Raw genomic sequence first — 20,594 nt, forward strand, 5'->3', positions numbered from 1 at the left:
TCTTAACAATCTTATGAAAGTGCTTATAAAAAGTCAAATGAAGGCTGAATAGTAGTAGACAATAGGCTATGTATACATCTTCCCAGATAAAAGATGAATTTACTTACATAGCCTATGCATATGTATCAGCCCCCTGGTCGAGCATGCGCCTGCTCAGGAGGCAGCAGAAGAGCAGAGCGGGAGAATGGTGAAACCCACCCGGCTGGCAGATCAGCCATCTTCATCCTGGCGGCCGGTGCGGTGACAAAGGTGCAGCCAGAGCACCCCAAGCTCAACACATGCTTATGTAGAGTACATTCAGATGGGGGCTTTTTAAGCCACTAATGTTTGGTCTCAAATGGAACTGAAAAGAAGCGAATTATTAGCACAGACTTATCACTTTAAAATGCACCTTCTGTGGGCCATTGAGATATGCCAGGACCACTGATGATAAAGGATAAAACCACTCCCCTCTACCCTACTTCAGTGTTCATTCTGGGTTCAAGATGCCGAACTCTAAGAGATTTTTGTCCAATCTGCTAAACGGAAAGACTGTAACCCCTATTGAGAATCTCAGAGCTCTAACTGCATATGGGGTAAGATGAATTCAATGCCTTTGCATCGCTAGAGAAGGCTCATTAAAATGGGAGTCTAAATGTGGTATGTGTCCCAAAGGGTAAACTTTTCAGAGGAAGGGGATACAGACAGCACTGCTACTTAGAAAGGCGGAGAGGTACCCAGATGATATTTATTCTTGGACAAGCAGCATGGAAGTCATTTGATCTCCATCTTCCTCCTCAGCGTTAACTCCCACTTGGTGATTTCTGGAAGCATAATCAGGTTTGCTCTCTCTGATGTGGCTTCCATTCCTCGCCCCAAAACAACATGTACTTACCAAAAATGTTCACAGCTTCTTAGTGTCTAAGCATTAACATGACAGAGAAGAACAGGGCTCTGGCTGAACACGCTGATCCTCTTTGTATGGAAATGATTACCAATGTCATCATACACTTCCATTGGTTCACACACTGTGATGGCAATAACCATTGACTCATGCATTCAGTGATATTTGTTGGAGCTTGTGCTATAGATGCCAGGCCCTGTTCTAGGCATCGGTATAGAGCAATGACAAGGCAGACTAGTTTTTTGCTCTCATGAAGCAGACGTCCTACCGGGGAAAGAGGTCTCACACATGCATGCATGCACACGCACACACACACAACCTCAGAATGCCAGATACCTAATCTGAAGAAGGTCAAGGATGACTGGGCAGCTGCTATACATTGGGTGCTACAAAAGGCCTAAGAGTGACCTTTAAGCTGAGATCTGAGCCATAAGAATAACCAGAGAGAGGAAGAACATCTATGCAGAGGAGATGGTGAAATCCCTAAAGAGAAACAGGCCCGGAAGTGGCTCCCAATGCTGCAGTCCTGTGATCCCACATCCTACAATGCACAGGACAGCTCCTGAGATGAAGAATTATCCAGCCACAAATGTTGATAGTGCCAAGGCTGAGGAACCTCGTGTTAGAAGAACAACAAGAAGGTAACCATGACTGAAGCCTAGCACACGTGGGACGAGGCATGAGAAATGAGGTCCGTGGGGGAGGGGGTGGGGTAGGCAGAGCAAGATCCTCCAGGCCCTCGTAAACCAGAGCAAGGAGTTTGGTTTCATTCTTCGTATGATGGGAAGCCCCTTGAAGATTTTAATGAGAATAATGATGCGTTCTGTCGTACATTTCATAAAGATCACAATACGAATCTATCTTCTGTGCTGCCTTCCTTCTTCTCACCTTTCCCCTGTCTTCTTATCCTCCCCATTCCCATTTACGGGAATGGCCTTTGTGCCAAGCACTTTGCTGGGTCATGAATCCCCCTGTCATATATTTTGTGAAGGGGTGTGTGAACTTTATTCAAGCTGAGGATGTCACCGACAGGACATCATTTTCACTCTCTTTCCAAGAAGATCTGATGTCGTTTGCAGTCATTTGGGTGCATTACTGTCTTTTGTTAAACTCAATTATAATCACTTTTTTTATTTCCTGGAAGCCATATCTTTCCCATTTGTTGTGTCACAGTCTCAGCCTTCTGGGTTCTACAAAGAAAGATATGAAAACATCCTCCAACCCGACTCTGAGTAACTGTGAGATTTCAGGAGGTTTTCTTGGTCGTTGGTCTTTGGTAAGCACAGCTTTGAGAGGATTAAATCTTAGCTGCTATTCTTCCTTCTTCTGAGATTGCTCATTGTCTTCATAGTCATAACTCCAATTACATCACACTCTGCAGTGCTCAAAGCACTTATGGGCTTTTCTCAGCAGGTCTTATGGTCCTGCTCCTGAAGAGTAGAAAGCAACATCGCTGAGTAGGTACAGAGCTTATAAATGAAGAGCTAGGATTTCCATCCAGGTATGAATTGAAGTGCAGTATTCTTTCCACTCTGACTCCCATACACCATCATTCTGAATAAGGGTCTCACATGGAGGGAGCCCTGTTTGAATTGCTGACAGTCAGTAAAGAATCTAGGGTAGCCCCACATGAACGGCGATGCCTGGATTCACCACAGTGAAGGAGGGGAGGTGATGGATATCTCTCTTTCACTCTCTTTTTAAAATAAACATATAGGAACAAGCTTGGACTGTTCTCTCTCTGTCATATCTCATTTCATCCCTCCTATATGCACAGACATTCATAAGCCTAGAAGGGGATTAAGAAGTTGGTAGGAGTATTTAAAGGAGAAGATCCTAGACTAGGATCAAGGCCAGGAAAAGAAACAGAGCTCAGACTGGGGCTGGGGCCAGGACTGAGGTCCAGGCCGAGACCATGCCTGGAGATGGATGGTGTAAGAGGAAGGAAAAGGAATGTGAGGGTGACAACACCGTGGGCAGCACTGACGGACGAAGGCTTGTGTGTGTGTGTGTGTGTGTGTGTGTGTGTGTGTGGAAGGGGGGGGGGGGCCCGGATTCTCAGCTGAACCTACTGTTCCCTGGCCAGCTAAAACTCACTTGAATCTGACACACAGGGTCTGCTAATACTCAAGTAAAATTAGAGACCGAAGTTAATCAGGCAACATGCCTACTTCCCATTTGGTTTGTTCTTACCTCTTTATTACTGGGTTTCCTTTATGTAAACTATTTTCATGCATTTTGCATAAATAGTTGAAGCTAAGGCATCTTTTGATAATTTAAAAAAATGAACAAAAATATCTGTTTATAAAGAACTGACCGAAAGGATTTCTTGTGCATGTTTAAGTTCTGCAAACGTAATGAAAACGTCAAATCTTTTTACAAGAAGCTTGAAAGATAAAATGAGAAACAATACCAAAGAAATATCTGGGAGGCCCGAGGTCCACCCAGCCCCACAGGGGCTCCATAGAAGTAACCACTTCGTCTGCAACTGGAGGCAGCACATGCTCCCATGGGCTACTACCACTTTCAGCACCCAAAATACACTGCCTCCTGGAGCCAATAAGAATGCTATCTTATTTGGTACTGATCAGTTTAGCTAAAAAAAAAGAATCCTATCTTGAACACTCATCTATACTCACTTCCAAATTTGGGAACATTTGTAAGTGGAACTCAAAGCAGTAGATCTGGCTTTTAAATAAAAAGTTACATTTAAATCAATCTCTGCTCTTCATAAGCTAAATACCATTTGTCATTTTTCAGCCATCATTTGAGTGTCACCCACGCACCAGCCACAGATTCTGGGCCATGGTGAGGCTGTGGTCAGCCTGTTGTCCGGTCAGCTTGCTAAAGATAACCAGCTAACTTACTGGCTCAGGGCTAAAACAAAAAGAACATAACAGAGGAGCCAAAAAATATATTTTAAAAAATTAATGTTAAAAGATGGTGTAAAAAGGCTCATACTTTGAAATAAACTAAAAAGTTCCCTGCAAGAGTAACTATGTCAGGATAAAAACAAACATATTTTTTTCTTTTATAGAAACTCTTTTTCACTAGTTGCAATACTTTGCTGAAGGGACCTTTGACTTCTCAATGGAAAGAAGCAATGTGAAATGGAAGCTGGGTGGGGAGCTCAGCCATGTGGCTCAGGAAAGACTGTTATTTACCCCTTTCAAACCAGGATAGAGGAAGTTTCTTCATCACTTCAGAAAGGATACTGATTTCGTTATCTCTCTGTTTTAGAATATCTCGTAGCTTTCTATATTCTTCTTCTTTCAATGGTTCTTGACAATCTTGGTCTTTGCTTTCAGAGAAGACTGTATTGTTTCCAAGGATCTTCTTGTCATTCAATAGTTTCTGTAAGATAAAATAAGAGCTTAGTATCCATATCTCTAGTCCAAATTTCTTTGTTTCTTTGACTCTTTTTCCTTTAACAATTCCCTGCACACATCAGGCATGTGTGACCTGCCTGATGCAGGTGCGACGTCTTTGTGATGCAGTTGCTTTTTTGGCTTGGCATGTTTTCTCCCTTCTACCTGCCTTCTTTCCCCTCCTCCTTCCTCAACCCCCTCTCCCCTATCTTATCTCTCCTTCCCTAAATTGGGAAATGCCTACTCCACATTATCTCCTCTTGGACTCCTTTCCCTTTCTCTATACACCATTCCACTTAATTCACACTTTTATTCTAGTACTTATCATGTATTGTGATTATTCTTTGTAACATCTGTCATCTCCATGACTTGCTTATTAAACTTTGTCTTACCTATACCTGGCCCTTAGTAACTCACAACAGATGTTTATTATCTTAACGAAGTATGCAAAAATACAAGCGAGCTCAAAGTAAAAGTGATTATATTCCCAGCCCCTTGTCATGAAAATTAAAACCTAAGGCAGAGAAAAACTGAAATATCATATGGGTATATCAAACTGCTGAAAAAATACAGAATGCAATTCTCTTGATATAGCTTGAAAATAACTTTTTAAAAAAATGTGGAACTATTCTGTGTAGAAGGTAGAGATTCCTGACAAAAGAATTAGAAGTCCATGGCCTGAGTTTATTTATTGGCAAGTAAGATACAATCTCTGAAGAAACTCAATGATAATCATACTATTAGTTCAAAGTTCATACCATTTTCTGGACATGCAATGCTGGATCCTAACCTTCCAAGAACTGGTCAACTAGAAAAGTTTTTTTGTAGCTTGAACATGGCTGAAAATGGCTTCTATTGGGGAAACATTTAAGTTTACCTTTAAATGGTGAAAACAGTGTTGAACTTTACGCATATCCGCGCCAACCTCTAATCTACTCTCTGGATCCTGGTCTTCCAAAAAGGATGTTATTAGTTTTTCCAGCCTAAAAATACATAATGTATGAGAAGCAACTGTGAGCTAGAAGCTTTAAAGATTCTAATGGCATTATCTAGTTGGTTAACATTTAAAGTACAGGATATTGTTCCCACCTCTTTACAGAAGTACAGATTTGACTATAAAAATTAAGGGAAAAGAAACATTGACAAAGTGAAATTTGTAGTGAAGCAATTATTTGACTAATTTTCAGTGAATTTTCTTATGAAGCTTTCAATATAGATATCATTTTATTTCTACGGTCCATCTATTCTAGCCTCTCTGAATTTCTATGCCCCTGTGCCTGGCTGCTGCATTGCTAGAAAAAGTAATGAGAATGTATTTTAAATTAATTTCACTAAAAATTCATGCGACTCAGCTTCAGCTGGCACCTCAGTGATGCCCCACTATTTTTTTTAATCATTCCAGGTGATCTTCTATTCTTCCCAGTGCCTATTCCAAATCTTTCTACAGCCCCCAAGCCTGCCACTACTCTTTCACTCTCTGTCAATAAAGTCACTTCTTTATTGGAGAAAGTCATGCAGACTCCTCTGTTTCCTCCTCCTTTGCCTCGGAGTGTCTCTGCCTCACTGTTCAGGCCCTCTTCCTGCTTTTATAGATTCTGGATGATATTATTCCTCTTTCTCAAGGCCAGTTTCTCCCCTGGGCTCTCTCTCTGCTTCTTCCAGGGCTTATCTAGTTAATTACCTCTTTTCCCTTAATCATCTCTTTATCTCCTCTCTATACTGACTCTTTCCTCTTTGCTTATAATCATGTTGTTTTTCCTATCCTAAAACAAAACAAAATAGAAATCGAAACACCTCCCTTTGGAGGGACCATCCAACCACTCTATTCTAAAGTCCTAGTTTGGCCATGTACAGTGGCTCACACTTGTAATCCCAGCACTTTGGGAGGCCCAGGTGGGTGGATCACTTGAGGTCAGGAGTTCAAGACCAGCCTGGCCAACAGAGTGAAACCCCTTCTCTTCCAAAAACACAAAACTAGCCAGGCAAAGTGGCACATGCCTGTAATCCTATCTACTTAGGAGGCTGAGGCAGGAGAATCACTTGAACCCAGGAGGCAGAGGTTGCAGTGAGCTGAGATTGTGCCACTGCACTCCGGCCTGGGCAAAAGAACAAGACCCTGTCTCAAAAAAAAAAAAAAATTCCCAGTTTATTCATTAGGTTCTCAACACAATTATGTTCACTAGTTACTGGGTTCACTGCCATGGACATGATTCCCCTCTAGGTTGAGATGGAACTCTTAATAAGGAAGGTTTAAGGATGACAATCAGTATCTATGATGTTAGGTATCATAATACAGCAGCAGCATATCTTTCTAGAACTATTATGAAAATATTTGCATACTTTCAGCATCTTTTAAAACTGTATGTACACATTTCTCTTCTGCTGTTACTATCAGCCCACTCAGATAAAATGTAATGATTTCTACCATAGAATAGTCTTGGATTTCATTTTTACCTCTTGTAATTTGTGACATGTGACAGCTGTATATTTACAAGTGTGAGACAATTTATACTGTTACTTTTAAGGAGTTTCTTTAGGTGAAGAGATACTTATTTGCACTACTTGCTGATTGACATTGTGTTTCCTTTTGGATTAGAGCTTCAAACCACCAGATATACAGAGAGATTTATTCCTGATACATTTTTTTAAAAAATCATGTACATTATTATGAAAATACATGTTTATGAACAAAATTCCAAACAATGCAGATGTGAATATATTAAAAAGTGAAAACTCCTCCCACTTTCCTGCCACCATTCCCCCCCACATTTTTTAAAAAATTTGATACCTTGGGAAATCCACTGTTAACAGTTGAAATATATTATTCTTATTCTTAATGAAGCAGATACCTATATCTATATATTCATTTATATATTTTGGTTTGTTGTTTTTACAAAAATGAGATCATACTCTGAATAATGTTTTACACAATTATATTTCTAAAGAATTTATAGCAGATAACCTTCCCCATCAGTGCATACATAGTAGAGGTATTTCGTTTCTAATGGCTATGTAATATTCTACACTATGGATGTACTGTTCCTCTGTTGATGGGCACTGGGGTGACATACTCATACAATTGCTACTTTCCTCTGTAACCCATGATGAGGCCTTGATCTACAAACCTGACTTAACGAGGCTTAAAAAATAGTAATGTTTAGCTACTTGTATTTTCCCTGAATACATAGCAGAAATTTTGAAATTTCGAAAATCACCGTGGGTTCTAGAATATACACTCATTTTCTGGAGTGAAAGCACTTTGTGATTTCCAGTGTCCATAAAATTTCTAGCAGACAATATTAAGTTGGAAATAATGGTTAATCAATTCTTTCTTCTTGCTTTTTCTTTAGAAAACAACTTCCGTATAGTTTAATCACAAGTATATATTCTAGGAAATGTTCTCTGAAGGAAGGCTGAAGTGGACTCCTAGCTCAGAAGGAAACCTCATAAGATACAAGCCTGCTGATGAGCTGGACCACTCACAGATTGCTCATGTGCACTGGGCTTTGGTATTCCATCAAGGCTCCTGTCCCACACAGCAACAGTGTAGAGTATAAGGAGGACCAGGGACATGATCCAAAGAAATGGGCAAGAATTTCTGTCTGAGTAAAAGAACTGATCACTTTACTCTTTCTGGGACTTGATTAGTACATAACTAAGAATGAAGATCAGCCTTTTGACATGCTGTTTTGCTTTCAGCACTTGAGAACATAGAGATAAGAAACATGCTTGGTCTTTCCTTCATACATTTGATTTACTGTTGGATTTATTTTCTTATCAAGCAAGGACTTGGTCTAATAATTAAAATGCAGAAAAATGCTTAATTCAGATGTTTTCGTTGTACTCCTCTAGTAGTTGAGAGTGAACAAATGAACCCAAATTCCCCACATTTTCCTATCTACCAAAATAGTGTCCAAGTTTATACCTAGTCCCTGCTCCCTCTAAGGGGTCTCCCAGCTGCCAGAACTCTGCTGAACAGTGGAAAACTGTTTACAGAAAAGGCTCACTAAGGAGGTCAAGTGAGGACAATAAAGTCTATTTTTTAGGACAAGCCCAAGTCAACAAGAACTTTCCTTATTCTCTACTTACACTAGAAGAAAAGAAGGAAGAAAAAAGAATCCTAGGGGAAAGAGAAAAGAAATATACACCATTCAGTAACAAGAAATATTGTAGTAATTTAGTGTGTCTGAACACATGACCTCGCTGATGGTAGGTGATGGTTTGATGTTTGGTGACTATACAGATCTCAGCCAAATTGACTGCTAATGAAATACCTCTGACAGCCTGTGCCTTGGTTCAGCAACTCCATCATATTAGAAATTTTGATATCTGGCCACATAATTAGAACTGACCATATTTCCTAATATGTGCTTTACCTTCTTGAGGCCACTGCACTCCCCTCTCTGCTCCTTATATTCCTTGTACAAAAAAAAAAAAAAAAGCTCTCTCTGTAGCCATATTTCCATAAAAATTTAGGTTTAATAGCATGAATAAAAAGACAAAGCAAGCTTCTCATCATTAATGACAGCCAACATTGAGCATGCACTAAATGCTGGACACTCTTCTGTGCTATTTGCATATATCATTTCCTTAATTTTTACAACAACCTATGAGAAAAGTACTATTATTATCCCCGTGTCATAGTTGAGGAAACTGAAGCACAGAGATATTACATATCTTGTCCAAGGTCACACAGCAAGCACACAGGTAAAATCCAAGTTTTGAAGCACAATACTTACCATACTATAACAAAGTTACTCATGTATTTGAATACCATATTGGGTGATGTATTTCTAAAAGGGAGAACCCACACTTGCAAGCATTCATTGAGGCAAATAGGTGGACGAAGAAGTGGGAAATAACTGAAAAGCAGTTGCTTAGATCTTAGCAAGGCCATGGACCCCCATGACTTGTAATGGGAAAAAAAGTTGGGAAGGAATCAGAATGTGCTGTATTTGAAGATTAGTTAAATTAATTATGGCATAGCTATGTACATAGTTAAGCAGCAATTTAAGTGACGGCGAAGTGATGTACTTACTGACATTAAAAACACTCATACTATATATGGATAGCTTAATGATGAATCCCTCTGCAGGGATTCTGCAAGTACACTGTAACACACATAAGAAGACTGAAGAGACAAAAAGGAAGGAAAGGCAGGAGGGAAGGGAGAGAGGGAGGGAGGGGAGCAGATCAGCAGTCCTGAAATTTTTGGCCAGCTAGTTGTCTTTGGCTCAAGAACATTCATCATCTCCTATTGAAAAAAGAGACCAGCGACCCAAGCTAACCTCACTCTTCTTCAATATTTTTATGATTATGTTATGTTTAACTGTTTTTAAAAATGAATTCATCATTTATACATTGAGTGTGATTAAGATGTTCTCATTATTCTCAAATAATCTTTGTTTGTAAAAAAAAAATATATGAACGTGTTCCTGTCAGCAGTGGGTTCTAGAAATTGGCTAGAAACCACATCTCTATGGCACTGGCTGTGGGAAAGTTGGGAGAAAAGAAGAGCGGGATATTAGAAACAAGCCAAACCTAACCCAGGACATGGAAACGCTGGCTGTTTCCAAATAACTGGGACAGCAATGGGAGGTGTGCCCCAGGAGTGGGAGGGGAGCCTGGTGCTGTAACTGGGGCAAAGATAACAGAAGCATGCAGCAGCACAGTATTATTCTAGAGAATTTACTATAAACAAGGTTCGGGGGATGCAAAGCAATGGGACTGCATCCTCTGATATCAAGCTGGAAATAGTGAGGGGGATGAAAAATACCCCAGTTGGTGGGACAGGGCTTCCCTGTGGTAGAACCACGGAAATTGGTATTCCAGAGCTGATGGCTCTTAGCTCAACTGTCTCCTCACTGGTTTGGAGAGAGGATTTGATAGCTCGTTCCAGAGAGCTAGAAAGGAGTTCTGATTTATAAAACTAGCTTGTATTAATTATACCAAACACATATCAAAATCTGCCTCACTGCTCTCAATCATTTTGCCACTTAAAGATGGCTCCACTGAGGGTGAGTTGTCTCTGTCAGGGTTAAACATGGGGATACCGACAAACTAAAGCTACATATTACCTGAGCAAAGATCGGGAAAAGAATGGGAGATAGTGACAAAGATATAAAAGGATATAAAGGATTCTTTTCTATGGCTGAATAATACTCCATTGTGTACATACACCACATTTTCTTTATCCATTCATCTGTTGATGGACACAGGTTGATTTCATATCTTGGCTGTTGTGAATAGCACTGCAATGAATATGGGAGTGCAGATATCTCTTCCATACACTGATTTCCTTTCTTTTGGATATATACCCAGTAGTGGGATTGCTAGATTGTACAGCAGTTCTCGTTCTAGTTTTTGGAGGAACCTCCATACTGAAATCCTGTCATTTGCAACAACATATTTAGAAATGGAGGATATTATGTTAAGTGAAATAAACCAGGCTCAGAAAGACAAATATCACATGTTGTCACTCACACGTGGGAGCTAAATAAAAAATTAACTCATGGAGATAAAGAATAGAATAACAGTTTTCAGAGGCTGGGAAGAGTAGTGGGGAGAGAGGGGATAAAGAGAGGATGGTTAATGGGTACAAAAATATGGTTAGAAGGAATAAGATCCGGTATTCAGTGGCACAATGGGGTGACTACAGTTAACAATAATTTATTATATATTTCAAAATAACTAAAAGAGTGGAATTGGAATGTTCCTAACACAAATAAATGATAAATGCTTGAGGCAATGGATATTCCAATTCCTCTGATTTGATTATTACACATTATATGTTTGTATCAAAATATCACATGTCCCATAAATATGTACAACTAATATGTATCCATAATATTAAAAATTAAAAAAACTTTAGAACGTATAAAAGGAAACTTGATAATTATTAATTTAAAGGAATATGATAACTAAATAGGAAGAATTGAGAGAATAGCTACACAATTTAAAAAATTGATTGTGGTAGCATAAGAAATATGGCAGAATGATTGGTTGAATGATCTTCATTCATCAACCCTCTGTGGGTTAAAACTTTCTCATTTGTAAAATGTGTAGGATAATACCATCTTTACACTATTAGCTTTATGAAATCAGATAATGCAAGGAACAAAGAGAGGATATGCCTGGCCTATTAAGGCTTTGCTATTCAACTGGACCAACTTTACAGGAATCGGCTATGAGACTTTTGAAAATATAGAATTTTCAGCTCCATCCCAGACCTCTTGGGTCAGAATCTACATTTAACAACATTCCCAGGTGATTTGCATACACACTAATGTTAAGAAGCATTGCAACAAGGCAATTGGTTATTGAATGTTGACACAAGAATACATAAACATCTTTTCAGTTCGGAACACCAAATAAAGATGTAACTGGAAATGTTCTGTGAAGGAGGAACTAACATCCCTTGATAGTCAACCATGTCCTGAGCACTGAGCTAGTGACTTTACACGTGTTTTCTTATTTAAGTGGAAAGAGAGCCCTTTAGGGACTATCATAGTCTGGTTCTCTTTATACCTGCCTTATCCCAGTTATTTTATTATTACTTTCATTCAATATCCATTAAAACATGTCAGGCACTTTCACATATATTTTGTTATTCATCTGTACCATAAGCCTATAAATTATTATCACTCTTTCACAGATGGGAATAGGAAAGCTAAGAGAAGTTCAGTAACTTGCATATTGTCACTAAGGTAGGAAATTGAAACACTGAGATTTGAAAACAATTCTTTTGACTCAAGAATCCCCACTCTGTATTCATACCACAAAGATTCTCAGTCACAGAAAAGTGCTTTCCACATGCCATAATCTCTGACATACTATATTTGTATTTTCAATTTAGAATCTTCCTGTGAACTTTTAACCAGGAAAGACGCAAACAACATAGTTAATGAGAATATCAAATAAACATAATGAGATCATCAAATAAATAGTGAATGGTCTGCCATATTTTAAAAAGAGAGTTTTTAACAGGCTGAAATGGTAGGGGGCAAAGGATGGGCTTCTTTTTGGGATGTAGCCCTTTAAAACATACAGTATTGAGATAGCAGGTAATGCACAAAAGGAAAGTTCGGATAACAATAAATTCACCATTACGATTAACTACATAACTACACAATCCACCAAGGACATGAAAAGCTGAAGGCTGAGATTGTGCCAATAGGACTACGACCAAAGGAAACTATACAAAAATTTTTCAGGGTCATTAGTTTCATGTTTGCTTTTTCTAAGATTCTGCTGAAAGAATCAATTCCAACTGACTTAAAAGTAGTCACTTCAAGAGTTTTTCCTTTTACACTTTCCTGGTCTGTGTCAGGTATTATACACATTATATGCTCCCCTAGCCGTAACCAATTAGTGAAAGACATGGACCCTCACATACAAGGGATTGAGTTCAATGTCAGCAACTCCGTTGGCATGAGCTCTTTTTTTAAATAACAGTAGGAGGCCAGAAAGTTCACGGTTTTGGTGATGCAGAGGAAATTCCTACAGAGTTTTCCTTCTGTAGGGTAAATTCATCTTAGCAATGCATATTTCCTTCACCTCCACAAAAGCACAGTCATGTAGTACCTCAAATGTAGAAATGCACAACTTCTTGATACTTTTAGTGATTTGAAATAGCAAATGTGAATAATCAAAATTAAAATCCAGACAGGTTTGCCTTTGTAATGGTGAAGATAAAGCCTATTTATAGGTGCATGTACGCATTCATGGCCAGGTACTTCTGTTCACAGAATTTCAAAAACTATTTTGAAATAATTTTTAAATAAACTAAGACAACTTTAAAGACAGTAGGGCATATTTTACAAGGTCCTTTGAATGCAATGATGAAGGGTTTTGAAAAGTTATACAATTGATTTTGTTTTTCTCAATCCAGATTTTCATATATCCAATTTACTTAAAGGCATATATATCTTATGACTAAACATTTTAACTTCAGTAGGTAGAGACGGGCTCAGGAGTCTAGAACAAATGTAAATAAGAGATGAAAATAGCTGGCCTGGCTGAGGAGAAGCAGAGGCTGGGCCACAGGTGCTGCTGCCCCTGGGGACCTTAAGTAGGATACGAGAAGTATTTGAGACTCTCACCACCAAGCTCCCACCATTTGTGTAGGAGGCCAAGGACAGCATGCTTGACCTCAAGCTGGCAGCTGACACCCTATCTGTGTGCCAGAAACCGCAGGTTTACAGCATTACCAATGTATTGGAAGGCATAGGGCTAATGGAGAAAAAAAATTCCAAGAACAGCATCAGTGGAAAGGCATGGGGCCTGGCTGAAATAGGGCTGGAGATTGCAGACAAGCTGACTGAGCTCAAGGCAGAGATCGAGGAACCGCAGCAGCAGGAGCAAAAACTGGACCAGCACAAGGTGTGCGGGAAGCAGCACATCTGGAACATCATAGCTGCTTGGCCTATGTGACTCATGAGGACATGGGTAGAGGCTTTGCTGGAGACACCCTCCTACCATACTGGCCACACAGACCCTGTCTGGTACCAGCCTACAGGCACCCATTCCAGAAGTCCCCAGTGGGCAGCAGTATGAGATTCACCTGAATAGCCTGAGTGGCCCCTTCAAGGCTGGTGAACAAGGAGGCATGGAGCTCACCACCTCTGGCTGTGCCTATGCCGCCACCCTCCAGAGCCCACCTGCTGTCTCTGGCCCTCCATCTCTGCCCAAGCCTTCCCTGTTCCATCTCCAGGAAACCTCACATGCAAGTAGGACTCAGTTGACCACCCCTTACCGCTGACCTTGACAGCTCCGGAGCCCAGTGGTGAGCTGAGCTCACTCCCGCTGGGCCGGCAGCATGAGACACTCGCCCCCTGCAGTCTTCTTCCCTGCTGGATAGCAGCAGCAGCAGCAAAGATACAACGCATCAGAACCCAACCCCTCTATCTCCTTTGAGCCCCTCAAGGCAGACCCTACAGGCATTCTGGAACTCCCTGAAGAGCTGTCACTCTTGGATCTCACACAAGAACACACGAGCTCAGAGCTGCTGGAGGCATTGATGTTTTCAGAAGTATTCTCCCTCCTCCTCCATCTTTCTCCATCTGCCAAGATCATGGTTACACCTACAATCTGGATGAGAGTAAGGGTGTCTGTGACCTCTTTGATGTGTCTATTCTCAGCCTCTGACTGACAGGGACATGTCCTGTGTGGCTGAGACACAGACTGTCTGACCTGGAGGCTGCCTGGGGACCAACCCCTACCCCATCACTACACAGCTTGAGAGCCACAGGCTCTGGACTTCTCCCAGCCCCCCTTCACTGCACAGTTCTGGCCACAAATCCCACTCCTGCACCAGCACCTGTACTGTCTTAGAGAGCAGGGGAAAGCTCCAGCCCCCTGCACCATGAAGCCAAAGTGTTTGCCTCTCCTTTTCTGGGGCTTTCCCCACCTCATGTCCTCCTGGAGCCCTCCCCAAGCCCAGTTTGGCTGACACGTAGAGACACAGAACCTAGGACCCACATTCCACCTCCCAGGGCAGCTTGTCCAGCCCAATGTCCTGCTCCAGCCATGCCCCTCCCCCTATACCCATATGGCAGGGGAACTGGATGCTGGCCAGCATCACCCCAGCCTCTTTTGCTGCCCCCCACCCTCTGGCCTTACGGCTCCTCCTGGACTTCTTGTGTATGCTACTCCATTGGGCCCTTAGCCCCCTGTACCTGTAGGGGGTAGGAGTAAGGGTGGGGGAGGGTGCTAACAGAATGGAACAGAGGTCTCCAGCCAGGACTCTGGGTGGCTCAGTCCCTGAGGATTGGCCTAACCTCCCACGGTCCCAGAGCCTCCCACTCATTTCCATTTATCCATTTACCTTTATTTAGAGCCATTTGCAGAGAGTTAGAAAGATTTACAGTAATGAGGCCGGGTGCAGTGGCTCATACCTGTAATCCCAGCACTTTGGGAGGTTAAGGCAGGTGGATCATTTGAGGCCAGGTGTTTGAGACCAGCCTGGCCAACATGCTGAAACCCCGTCTCTACTAAAAATACAAAAATTAGCCAGGTGGTAGCGGTGCACGCCTGTAATCCCAGCTACTCGGGAAGCTGAGGCAGGAGAATCACTTGAGCCTGGGAGGCAGAGATTGCGGTCAACCAAGATCACCCCACTGCACTCCAGCCTGGGCGACAGAGTGAGACCCCGTCTCAGAAAACAAAAACAAAACCAAAAAAGATTTATAGTAATGAATGAATTCTTATATAAAGATTATTTTTATACTTTTTGCAGCAAAAGGAAATTGTAATATTTGTACGTCTCAGTGAGTGAAGATCATGCCTACGGCTAAAAAACAAGAGAGAAAAAAATGAGATAAATTTATCAATCCGTAGATACTAACAACTCCCTCTTTCAATTCTACGTGTATCTTTTTGAACTTCTTTTTTGCTGTAGACAAACGCTATGTTGATTGTGTTTAACGTTAACACAAGTACACTCGTCTACATAAGTCTATAATCAACAAGAAACTGACTTACAGGAAAGAGAATGGTGGTGGGAGTGGAGAAAGGGAGTCAGTGAGCAGAAGATCTAGTGGCAGGAAAATGTGGAAGATAAGCCACACTCAGGAAGGGGGAAATGACAATCAACAGAAACAAGGTTTTAGAAAATAGAAGAGGCCTCCTATCATCATGACGAAGGCTGAACGAGCTGTGAAAGAGAAGGTAGACTGGCTTCAAAGCTGACGAAAGAGTGTAGTAGAGAGATAGCTACCCAGGGAAAGGACTGGGCAAAGAGGCAAATCTGAGACTGTTGAGAAGCCAGCAAAGCAACCCCTGTGACCGGAACAGGGGCCAGAGATCAAGTCTGAAAATCAAGGAATGAGAGGCAAGATGGCAGGTGGGAGGACAAGGTTAGGAAGGTGGGAAAAGGTGGGAAGGAGTGGAGAGAAAGACGGGCCTCAAGTGGATAAAACTAGAGCACACCTTTGGGAAAGAGGTTTATTGGGAAATTTGGGAGAATAAGGGCCAGTTGGAAATGGGCTGGCCCTACCAAAGCTATTTATCTCCATGGTTAAAGTTTCCAAACTACGGAGTTTCCTGACAGTTCATTAATTTAATGGAGTTGTGGAAGCTTTACCCATCCTTTGCTCCAAATCTCTGAACTTTTTTTTCTATGGTTCTGTCTTGTATGAAATTAAATTTGTAGACAACATTGAAGTTTAGAAACATACATTTTTTTCAGCTGGTTCCTTTAGCTGAAATTTTTAAATAACAGCCTTGGTTTATATATGAAAATGCAGAACATACATATATATGTGCATGTATATGTGCATATATATGTATATGATTATATACATAGATATAAAATTAACAGAAAACTTGTAAAAGTTTTAAAAGACATATTAAAAGGATTTTCTTATGTAAAAATGCAAAGTAAATCCTTGTGGGTATGTTTCCATTTGATAAAAAATAATTTATTTTATCCTGTCACATGGAAAATAGTATATAGCTGTTTGGAAACGTGCTCGTGTAATATTAAATCTAAAGCAAGCATATGCAAATTGAATCATACATTATCATTGAGTTCTGTATTAATTGAAGATGGGTTTACAAGGTAAAGACAGATCTTAGGATGCAATAAAATCATGATAAAGAGTATTGAAAACCTAAGTGTTTAAAAGAAAATAACCACGAAATTGTTAAAACAATGATGCAGGACCTACATAAAGGAAAAGTGCAAATTTAGAGAGCAAATAAAGAGGACAAGAACACAGTGGGAGTTTTAGTATGTTTCTGAATGGGAAGATGCAGGATTGTAATCTCTCCTTGAATTTAACAATAAAAAAAGTAAACCTAATAAAAATCCCACTGCAATTTTGTTTTCCAGAAAAAAATACATATACAGAGAAAACCCACAAAATTTTGTATATATTTTTTTGGACGGAGGGGTCCACAAATCCTCAAAAGTCAATACATGAACATTTGTATAGAAAGCCCATAGAACCTCTGCTGGAGATGTACACATACACAGATATAGAAAGATGTCACAATTAAATGAAAAACACAAGTTAAAAAACAGCAAATAAAGGATGAGCCCATTTTTATTAAAATATATATTTATATGTATTCATTAAAAATTTTGATGGATTACAACCAGTAATAATACTTTTTTTTTTTTTTTTTGAGACGGAGTCTTGCTCTGTCGCCCAGGCTGGAGTGCGGTGGCGTGATCTCAGCTCACTGTAAGCTCCGCCTCCCAGGTTCACGCCGTTCTCCTGCCTCAGCCTCCTGAGTAGCTGGGACTACAGGCGCCCACCACCGCGCCCGGCTAATTTTTTTTGTGTGTTTTTAGTAGAGACGGGGTTTCACCGTGGTCTCGATCTCCTGACCTCGTGATCCGCCCGCCTCAGCCTCCCAAAGTGCTGGGATTACAGGCTTGAGCCACCGCGCCCGGCCAATACTTGTTTTCTTTGGTGAAATCACAAGTGATTTCTATCCCCCCCCCCTTTTTTTTTTTTGCCCATTATCACTTTTGTACAATGAATGCGAATTGTTCACAAAGTAAAAAATCATAAAACTCTTACAACTCTCACAACTCTCAGAGCAAAGTTTAAAAAACTCAAAAGGTAAGATTCTAAAATATATTATAAATTATAAAAACATATCATTTATAACTATTCAAGTTACTTTCCTTAAGCTATAGGAGAGAGATATACCATACTTGCTGTTAGGTTCATGAAACGAACTCCACAGCGAAAACCCAAAGCTGTTCCTTCTGTTGCTTCCAGACGGGTTTGATTTGTTGATATGATCTAATTACTTATTTTATGGTCCTGCTTACAGTGGTTGGTGACTATTTCTGCATTTGTTTATCCATCCTTTGTGCAGGCTATCAGGAACCAGGTGTTAGGCATTGATGTAATTTATTATTTCCATAAGTGCACATTTTCACACTGTGGGTTTTCTTTAAGTGGTAGAACCCATATAAAACTGTAATTAGAATAAACATTTGTTTCAGGAAGTCTTAAAAATATCCAGCCCTACATATACAAAAAGTTTTTCTGTGAAAAGCATACTGGGGAAAGCAAGAGAGAAAGACAAATATTCTTAGTTGTGATGAAGGGTCCCGTTCCTTGTTTTAAAGAATTTCCTGGAGCTCACAAAACCCAAAGAGCAAAGAACATTAACACGGAGCAAGCATTAAATAACTGGAAGAATAAAACAGTATGTTCATGTTTTCACACTCAAAACTTTCTAATTTAGAAGGAAGTACTCGGACTTCTGATGAAAGAGCTGTCTAGGCCAAAAGAATCCAACATATCAACCATAGTCCAACAAATGGAATTGCTATTTACGCCTCATCCTTTTTAAATTTGCTTTTGCTATTCATTCATTTGGCCTATTAGAACCCAAAACACTTAATTAAACTTTAGGAGAATAGAATAATCATTAAAATACAGAAACATCCCTGAGATGGAGACAGGCCTTTTTAATCATATGAGATAACTATTTCTTAAGAACTCAAATGCTTCCATAAACTACCCAAGGATAATTAATACAAGCTGTAGACCATGCTTTTAGTTTTGGTTTTAATATCTTCAAAATGTAGTATCAGGACCAAAAACACTTTGTACCAAAGTGGAGAAATTTCATCTGTAGTGAATTATATTTCATGAATGAGTTCAGAGATCTGATTTCTTATAAAATGCAAGAGAGCCATTAATGACCTCTGGGATATTTAATCTACAAAGTTTAGGTTATTGCTTTATAGACAGCCATTATTAGAAGCTGGTAAGAAGGAGCCTAGGAGTCAAGAGATATGAATTCAGGACTAAGTTAGCAGATAATCTGTTAATTTTTTTTTTAAAACTGCCCGATTACTTGGGCCTCCCCTCTTCAGGTGGTGTGAATTAATCATTTGGTAAATACTGATCATGATGCAGGATGTTTCTCAATTCTCAACCACTGGGACATTTTAGAAAAGGACTATATTTGAATTACATGACTTCTGCAACATGTCCCTAAAATGACTATTTTCCACAAAGAATACAGAAAAGGTGCTTCCTCAGCCCACGTTATCAGTAAACAAAATGAGCTGAGATGGCCAGGTAGGGATTGCAAAGATGAATTAAATTTGCTTAAATTTGCCATTGCATATAGGGAGAGTCTAACAAGACAGGGAATAAAAAATCAATAATATGCTGTCTCATTTACATTTATTCAGAGCATTTATTGACTGCCTATTGTCAACCACGTGTTGGGTATATAAAGATGAATAAAACACATCCAAGTCTATCTACCTTAACTTCCCTTGGATTTTGGCCTTTGAAAACCTTTGAGGTTGTGTTAAGTGGTACTTAAAAAAAAAAAAAAAGTATAACTGCAAATATCAACTAATTGTTTTTAAGGCAAAACTATTCATCAAATTATGCAAATAAAAATATAAACTCTGATCATATAAAACAAAGCTAAAATAAGGTTGCAAATATTGCATCAGACATATTTATACAAAAAACTATTTGTTATTTACTTGAAATTCAAATTTAATGAGGCATCTTGTATTTTTAGTTGCTAAATCTGGCCACCCTAAGCTGAAAGCCAGAAAGCCTGCAGGCATTCCAGCTTGGAGCTGACCCAGTGGGTGCTCACTGCTGGGATGTGTAGACCCAGGCATGCAGAGGGGCCTCAACAACTGCTCTTAGGCAATAACTCATTTACTAGTAATAAATTGAAGCTAGGCCCAGTGCTGCTGCTCTTATTCTGAAAGAATAAAACATAGCGCAAGCATTGCCCACAGCATCTAAATGTTTCCCCACTAATAATATACTACATTTTCAATTGATTTTAAAGCTAATAATTCAGAGAGCTATAAAACTGTTTAGAACACTTGGGGGGCCAGAATTTGTGAAGACTGATTTTCTCAGGCAAGAATCCAACTTGATAGAAATCTTTGTAAGTCACATCACTTCTCTGGATCTGTTTACGCATCTTTAAAATAAGGAAGCCAGACTTATGGCTTTACTCATATTGATTCCTCTATCTGAAATGTTCTCCCTGTCCAGCTTTGCTTTTCTAAATCTTGTCTTGATTCACGAGTCTGCACATCCCTGATCTTCCCAGTCAAAAGTAATTTCTATTCCCCGCAATTACCCCGGCACTTCTCTTGTGGCAGGTAGAATTTTGACTTTATATTATAGATATTCGCATACTTGTCTCACTTACAAGATTGAAGGTCTCTGAAGCCAGAATTTGTCATTAATACATCTTTGCAACCCCACCCTTCCATCCCAGCTCATTTTGTTTGCTGCCAATGTTGTGGGCTGAGTAAGTACCTTTTCTGTGTTCTCTGTGGGAAATAGCCTTTTTAGGGGCATTTTGCAGAAGTCATTGGCTGAGCA

General features: G+C 39.9%; 1 protein-coding gene and 1 pseudogene across 3 annotated transcripts in view; one reads left to right on the forward strand and one right to left on the reverse strand.

The window, feature by feature from the left end:
* The window catches only part of KIF6 (kinesin family member 6), a 381,205-nt gene that overhangs the window by 197,152 nt on the left and 163,459 nt on the right, over positions 1–20,594 (reverse strand). For all 3 annotated transcript variants that reach the window (XM_063632298.1, XM_055263866.2, XM_055263865.2), the window contains exons 11-12: positions 5,129–5,234; positions 4,099–4,237 (exon numbers count right to left, since the gene is read on the reverse strand). In XM_063632298.1, coding sequence (XP_063488368.1) covers positions 4,099–4,237; positions 5,129–5,234 — 245 coding nt within the window. The remainder of the gene's footprint in view (positions 1–4,098; positions 4,238–5,128; positions 5,235–20,594) is intronic.
* Positions 10,254–14,397, forward strand: LOC134735800 (transcription factor E2F4-like; annotated as a pseudogene).

The sequence above is a fragment of the Symphalangus syndactylus genome, chromosome 23 (assembly GCF_028878055.3).
Source record: "Symphalangus syndactylus isolate Jambi chromosome 23, NHGRI_mSymSyn1-v2.1_pri, whole genome shotgun sequence".
NCBI classification, from domain to species: Eukaryota; Metazoa; Chordata; class Mammalia; order Primates; family Hylobatidae; genus Symphalangus; species Symphalangus syndactylus.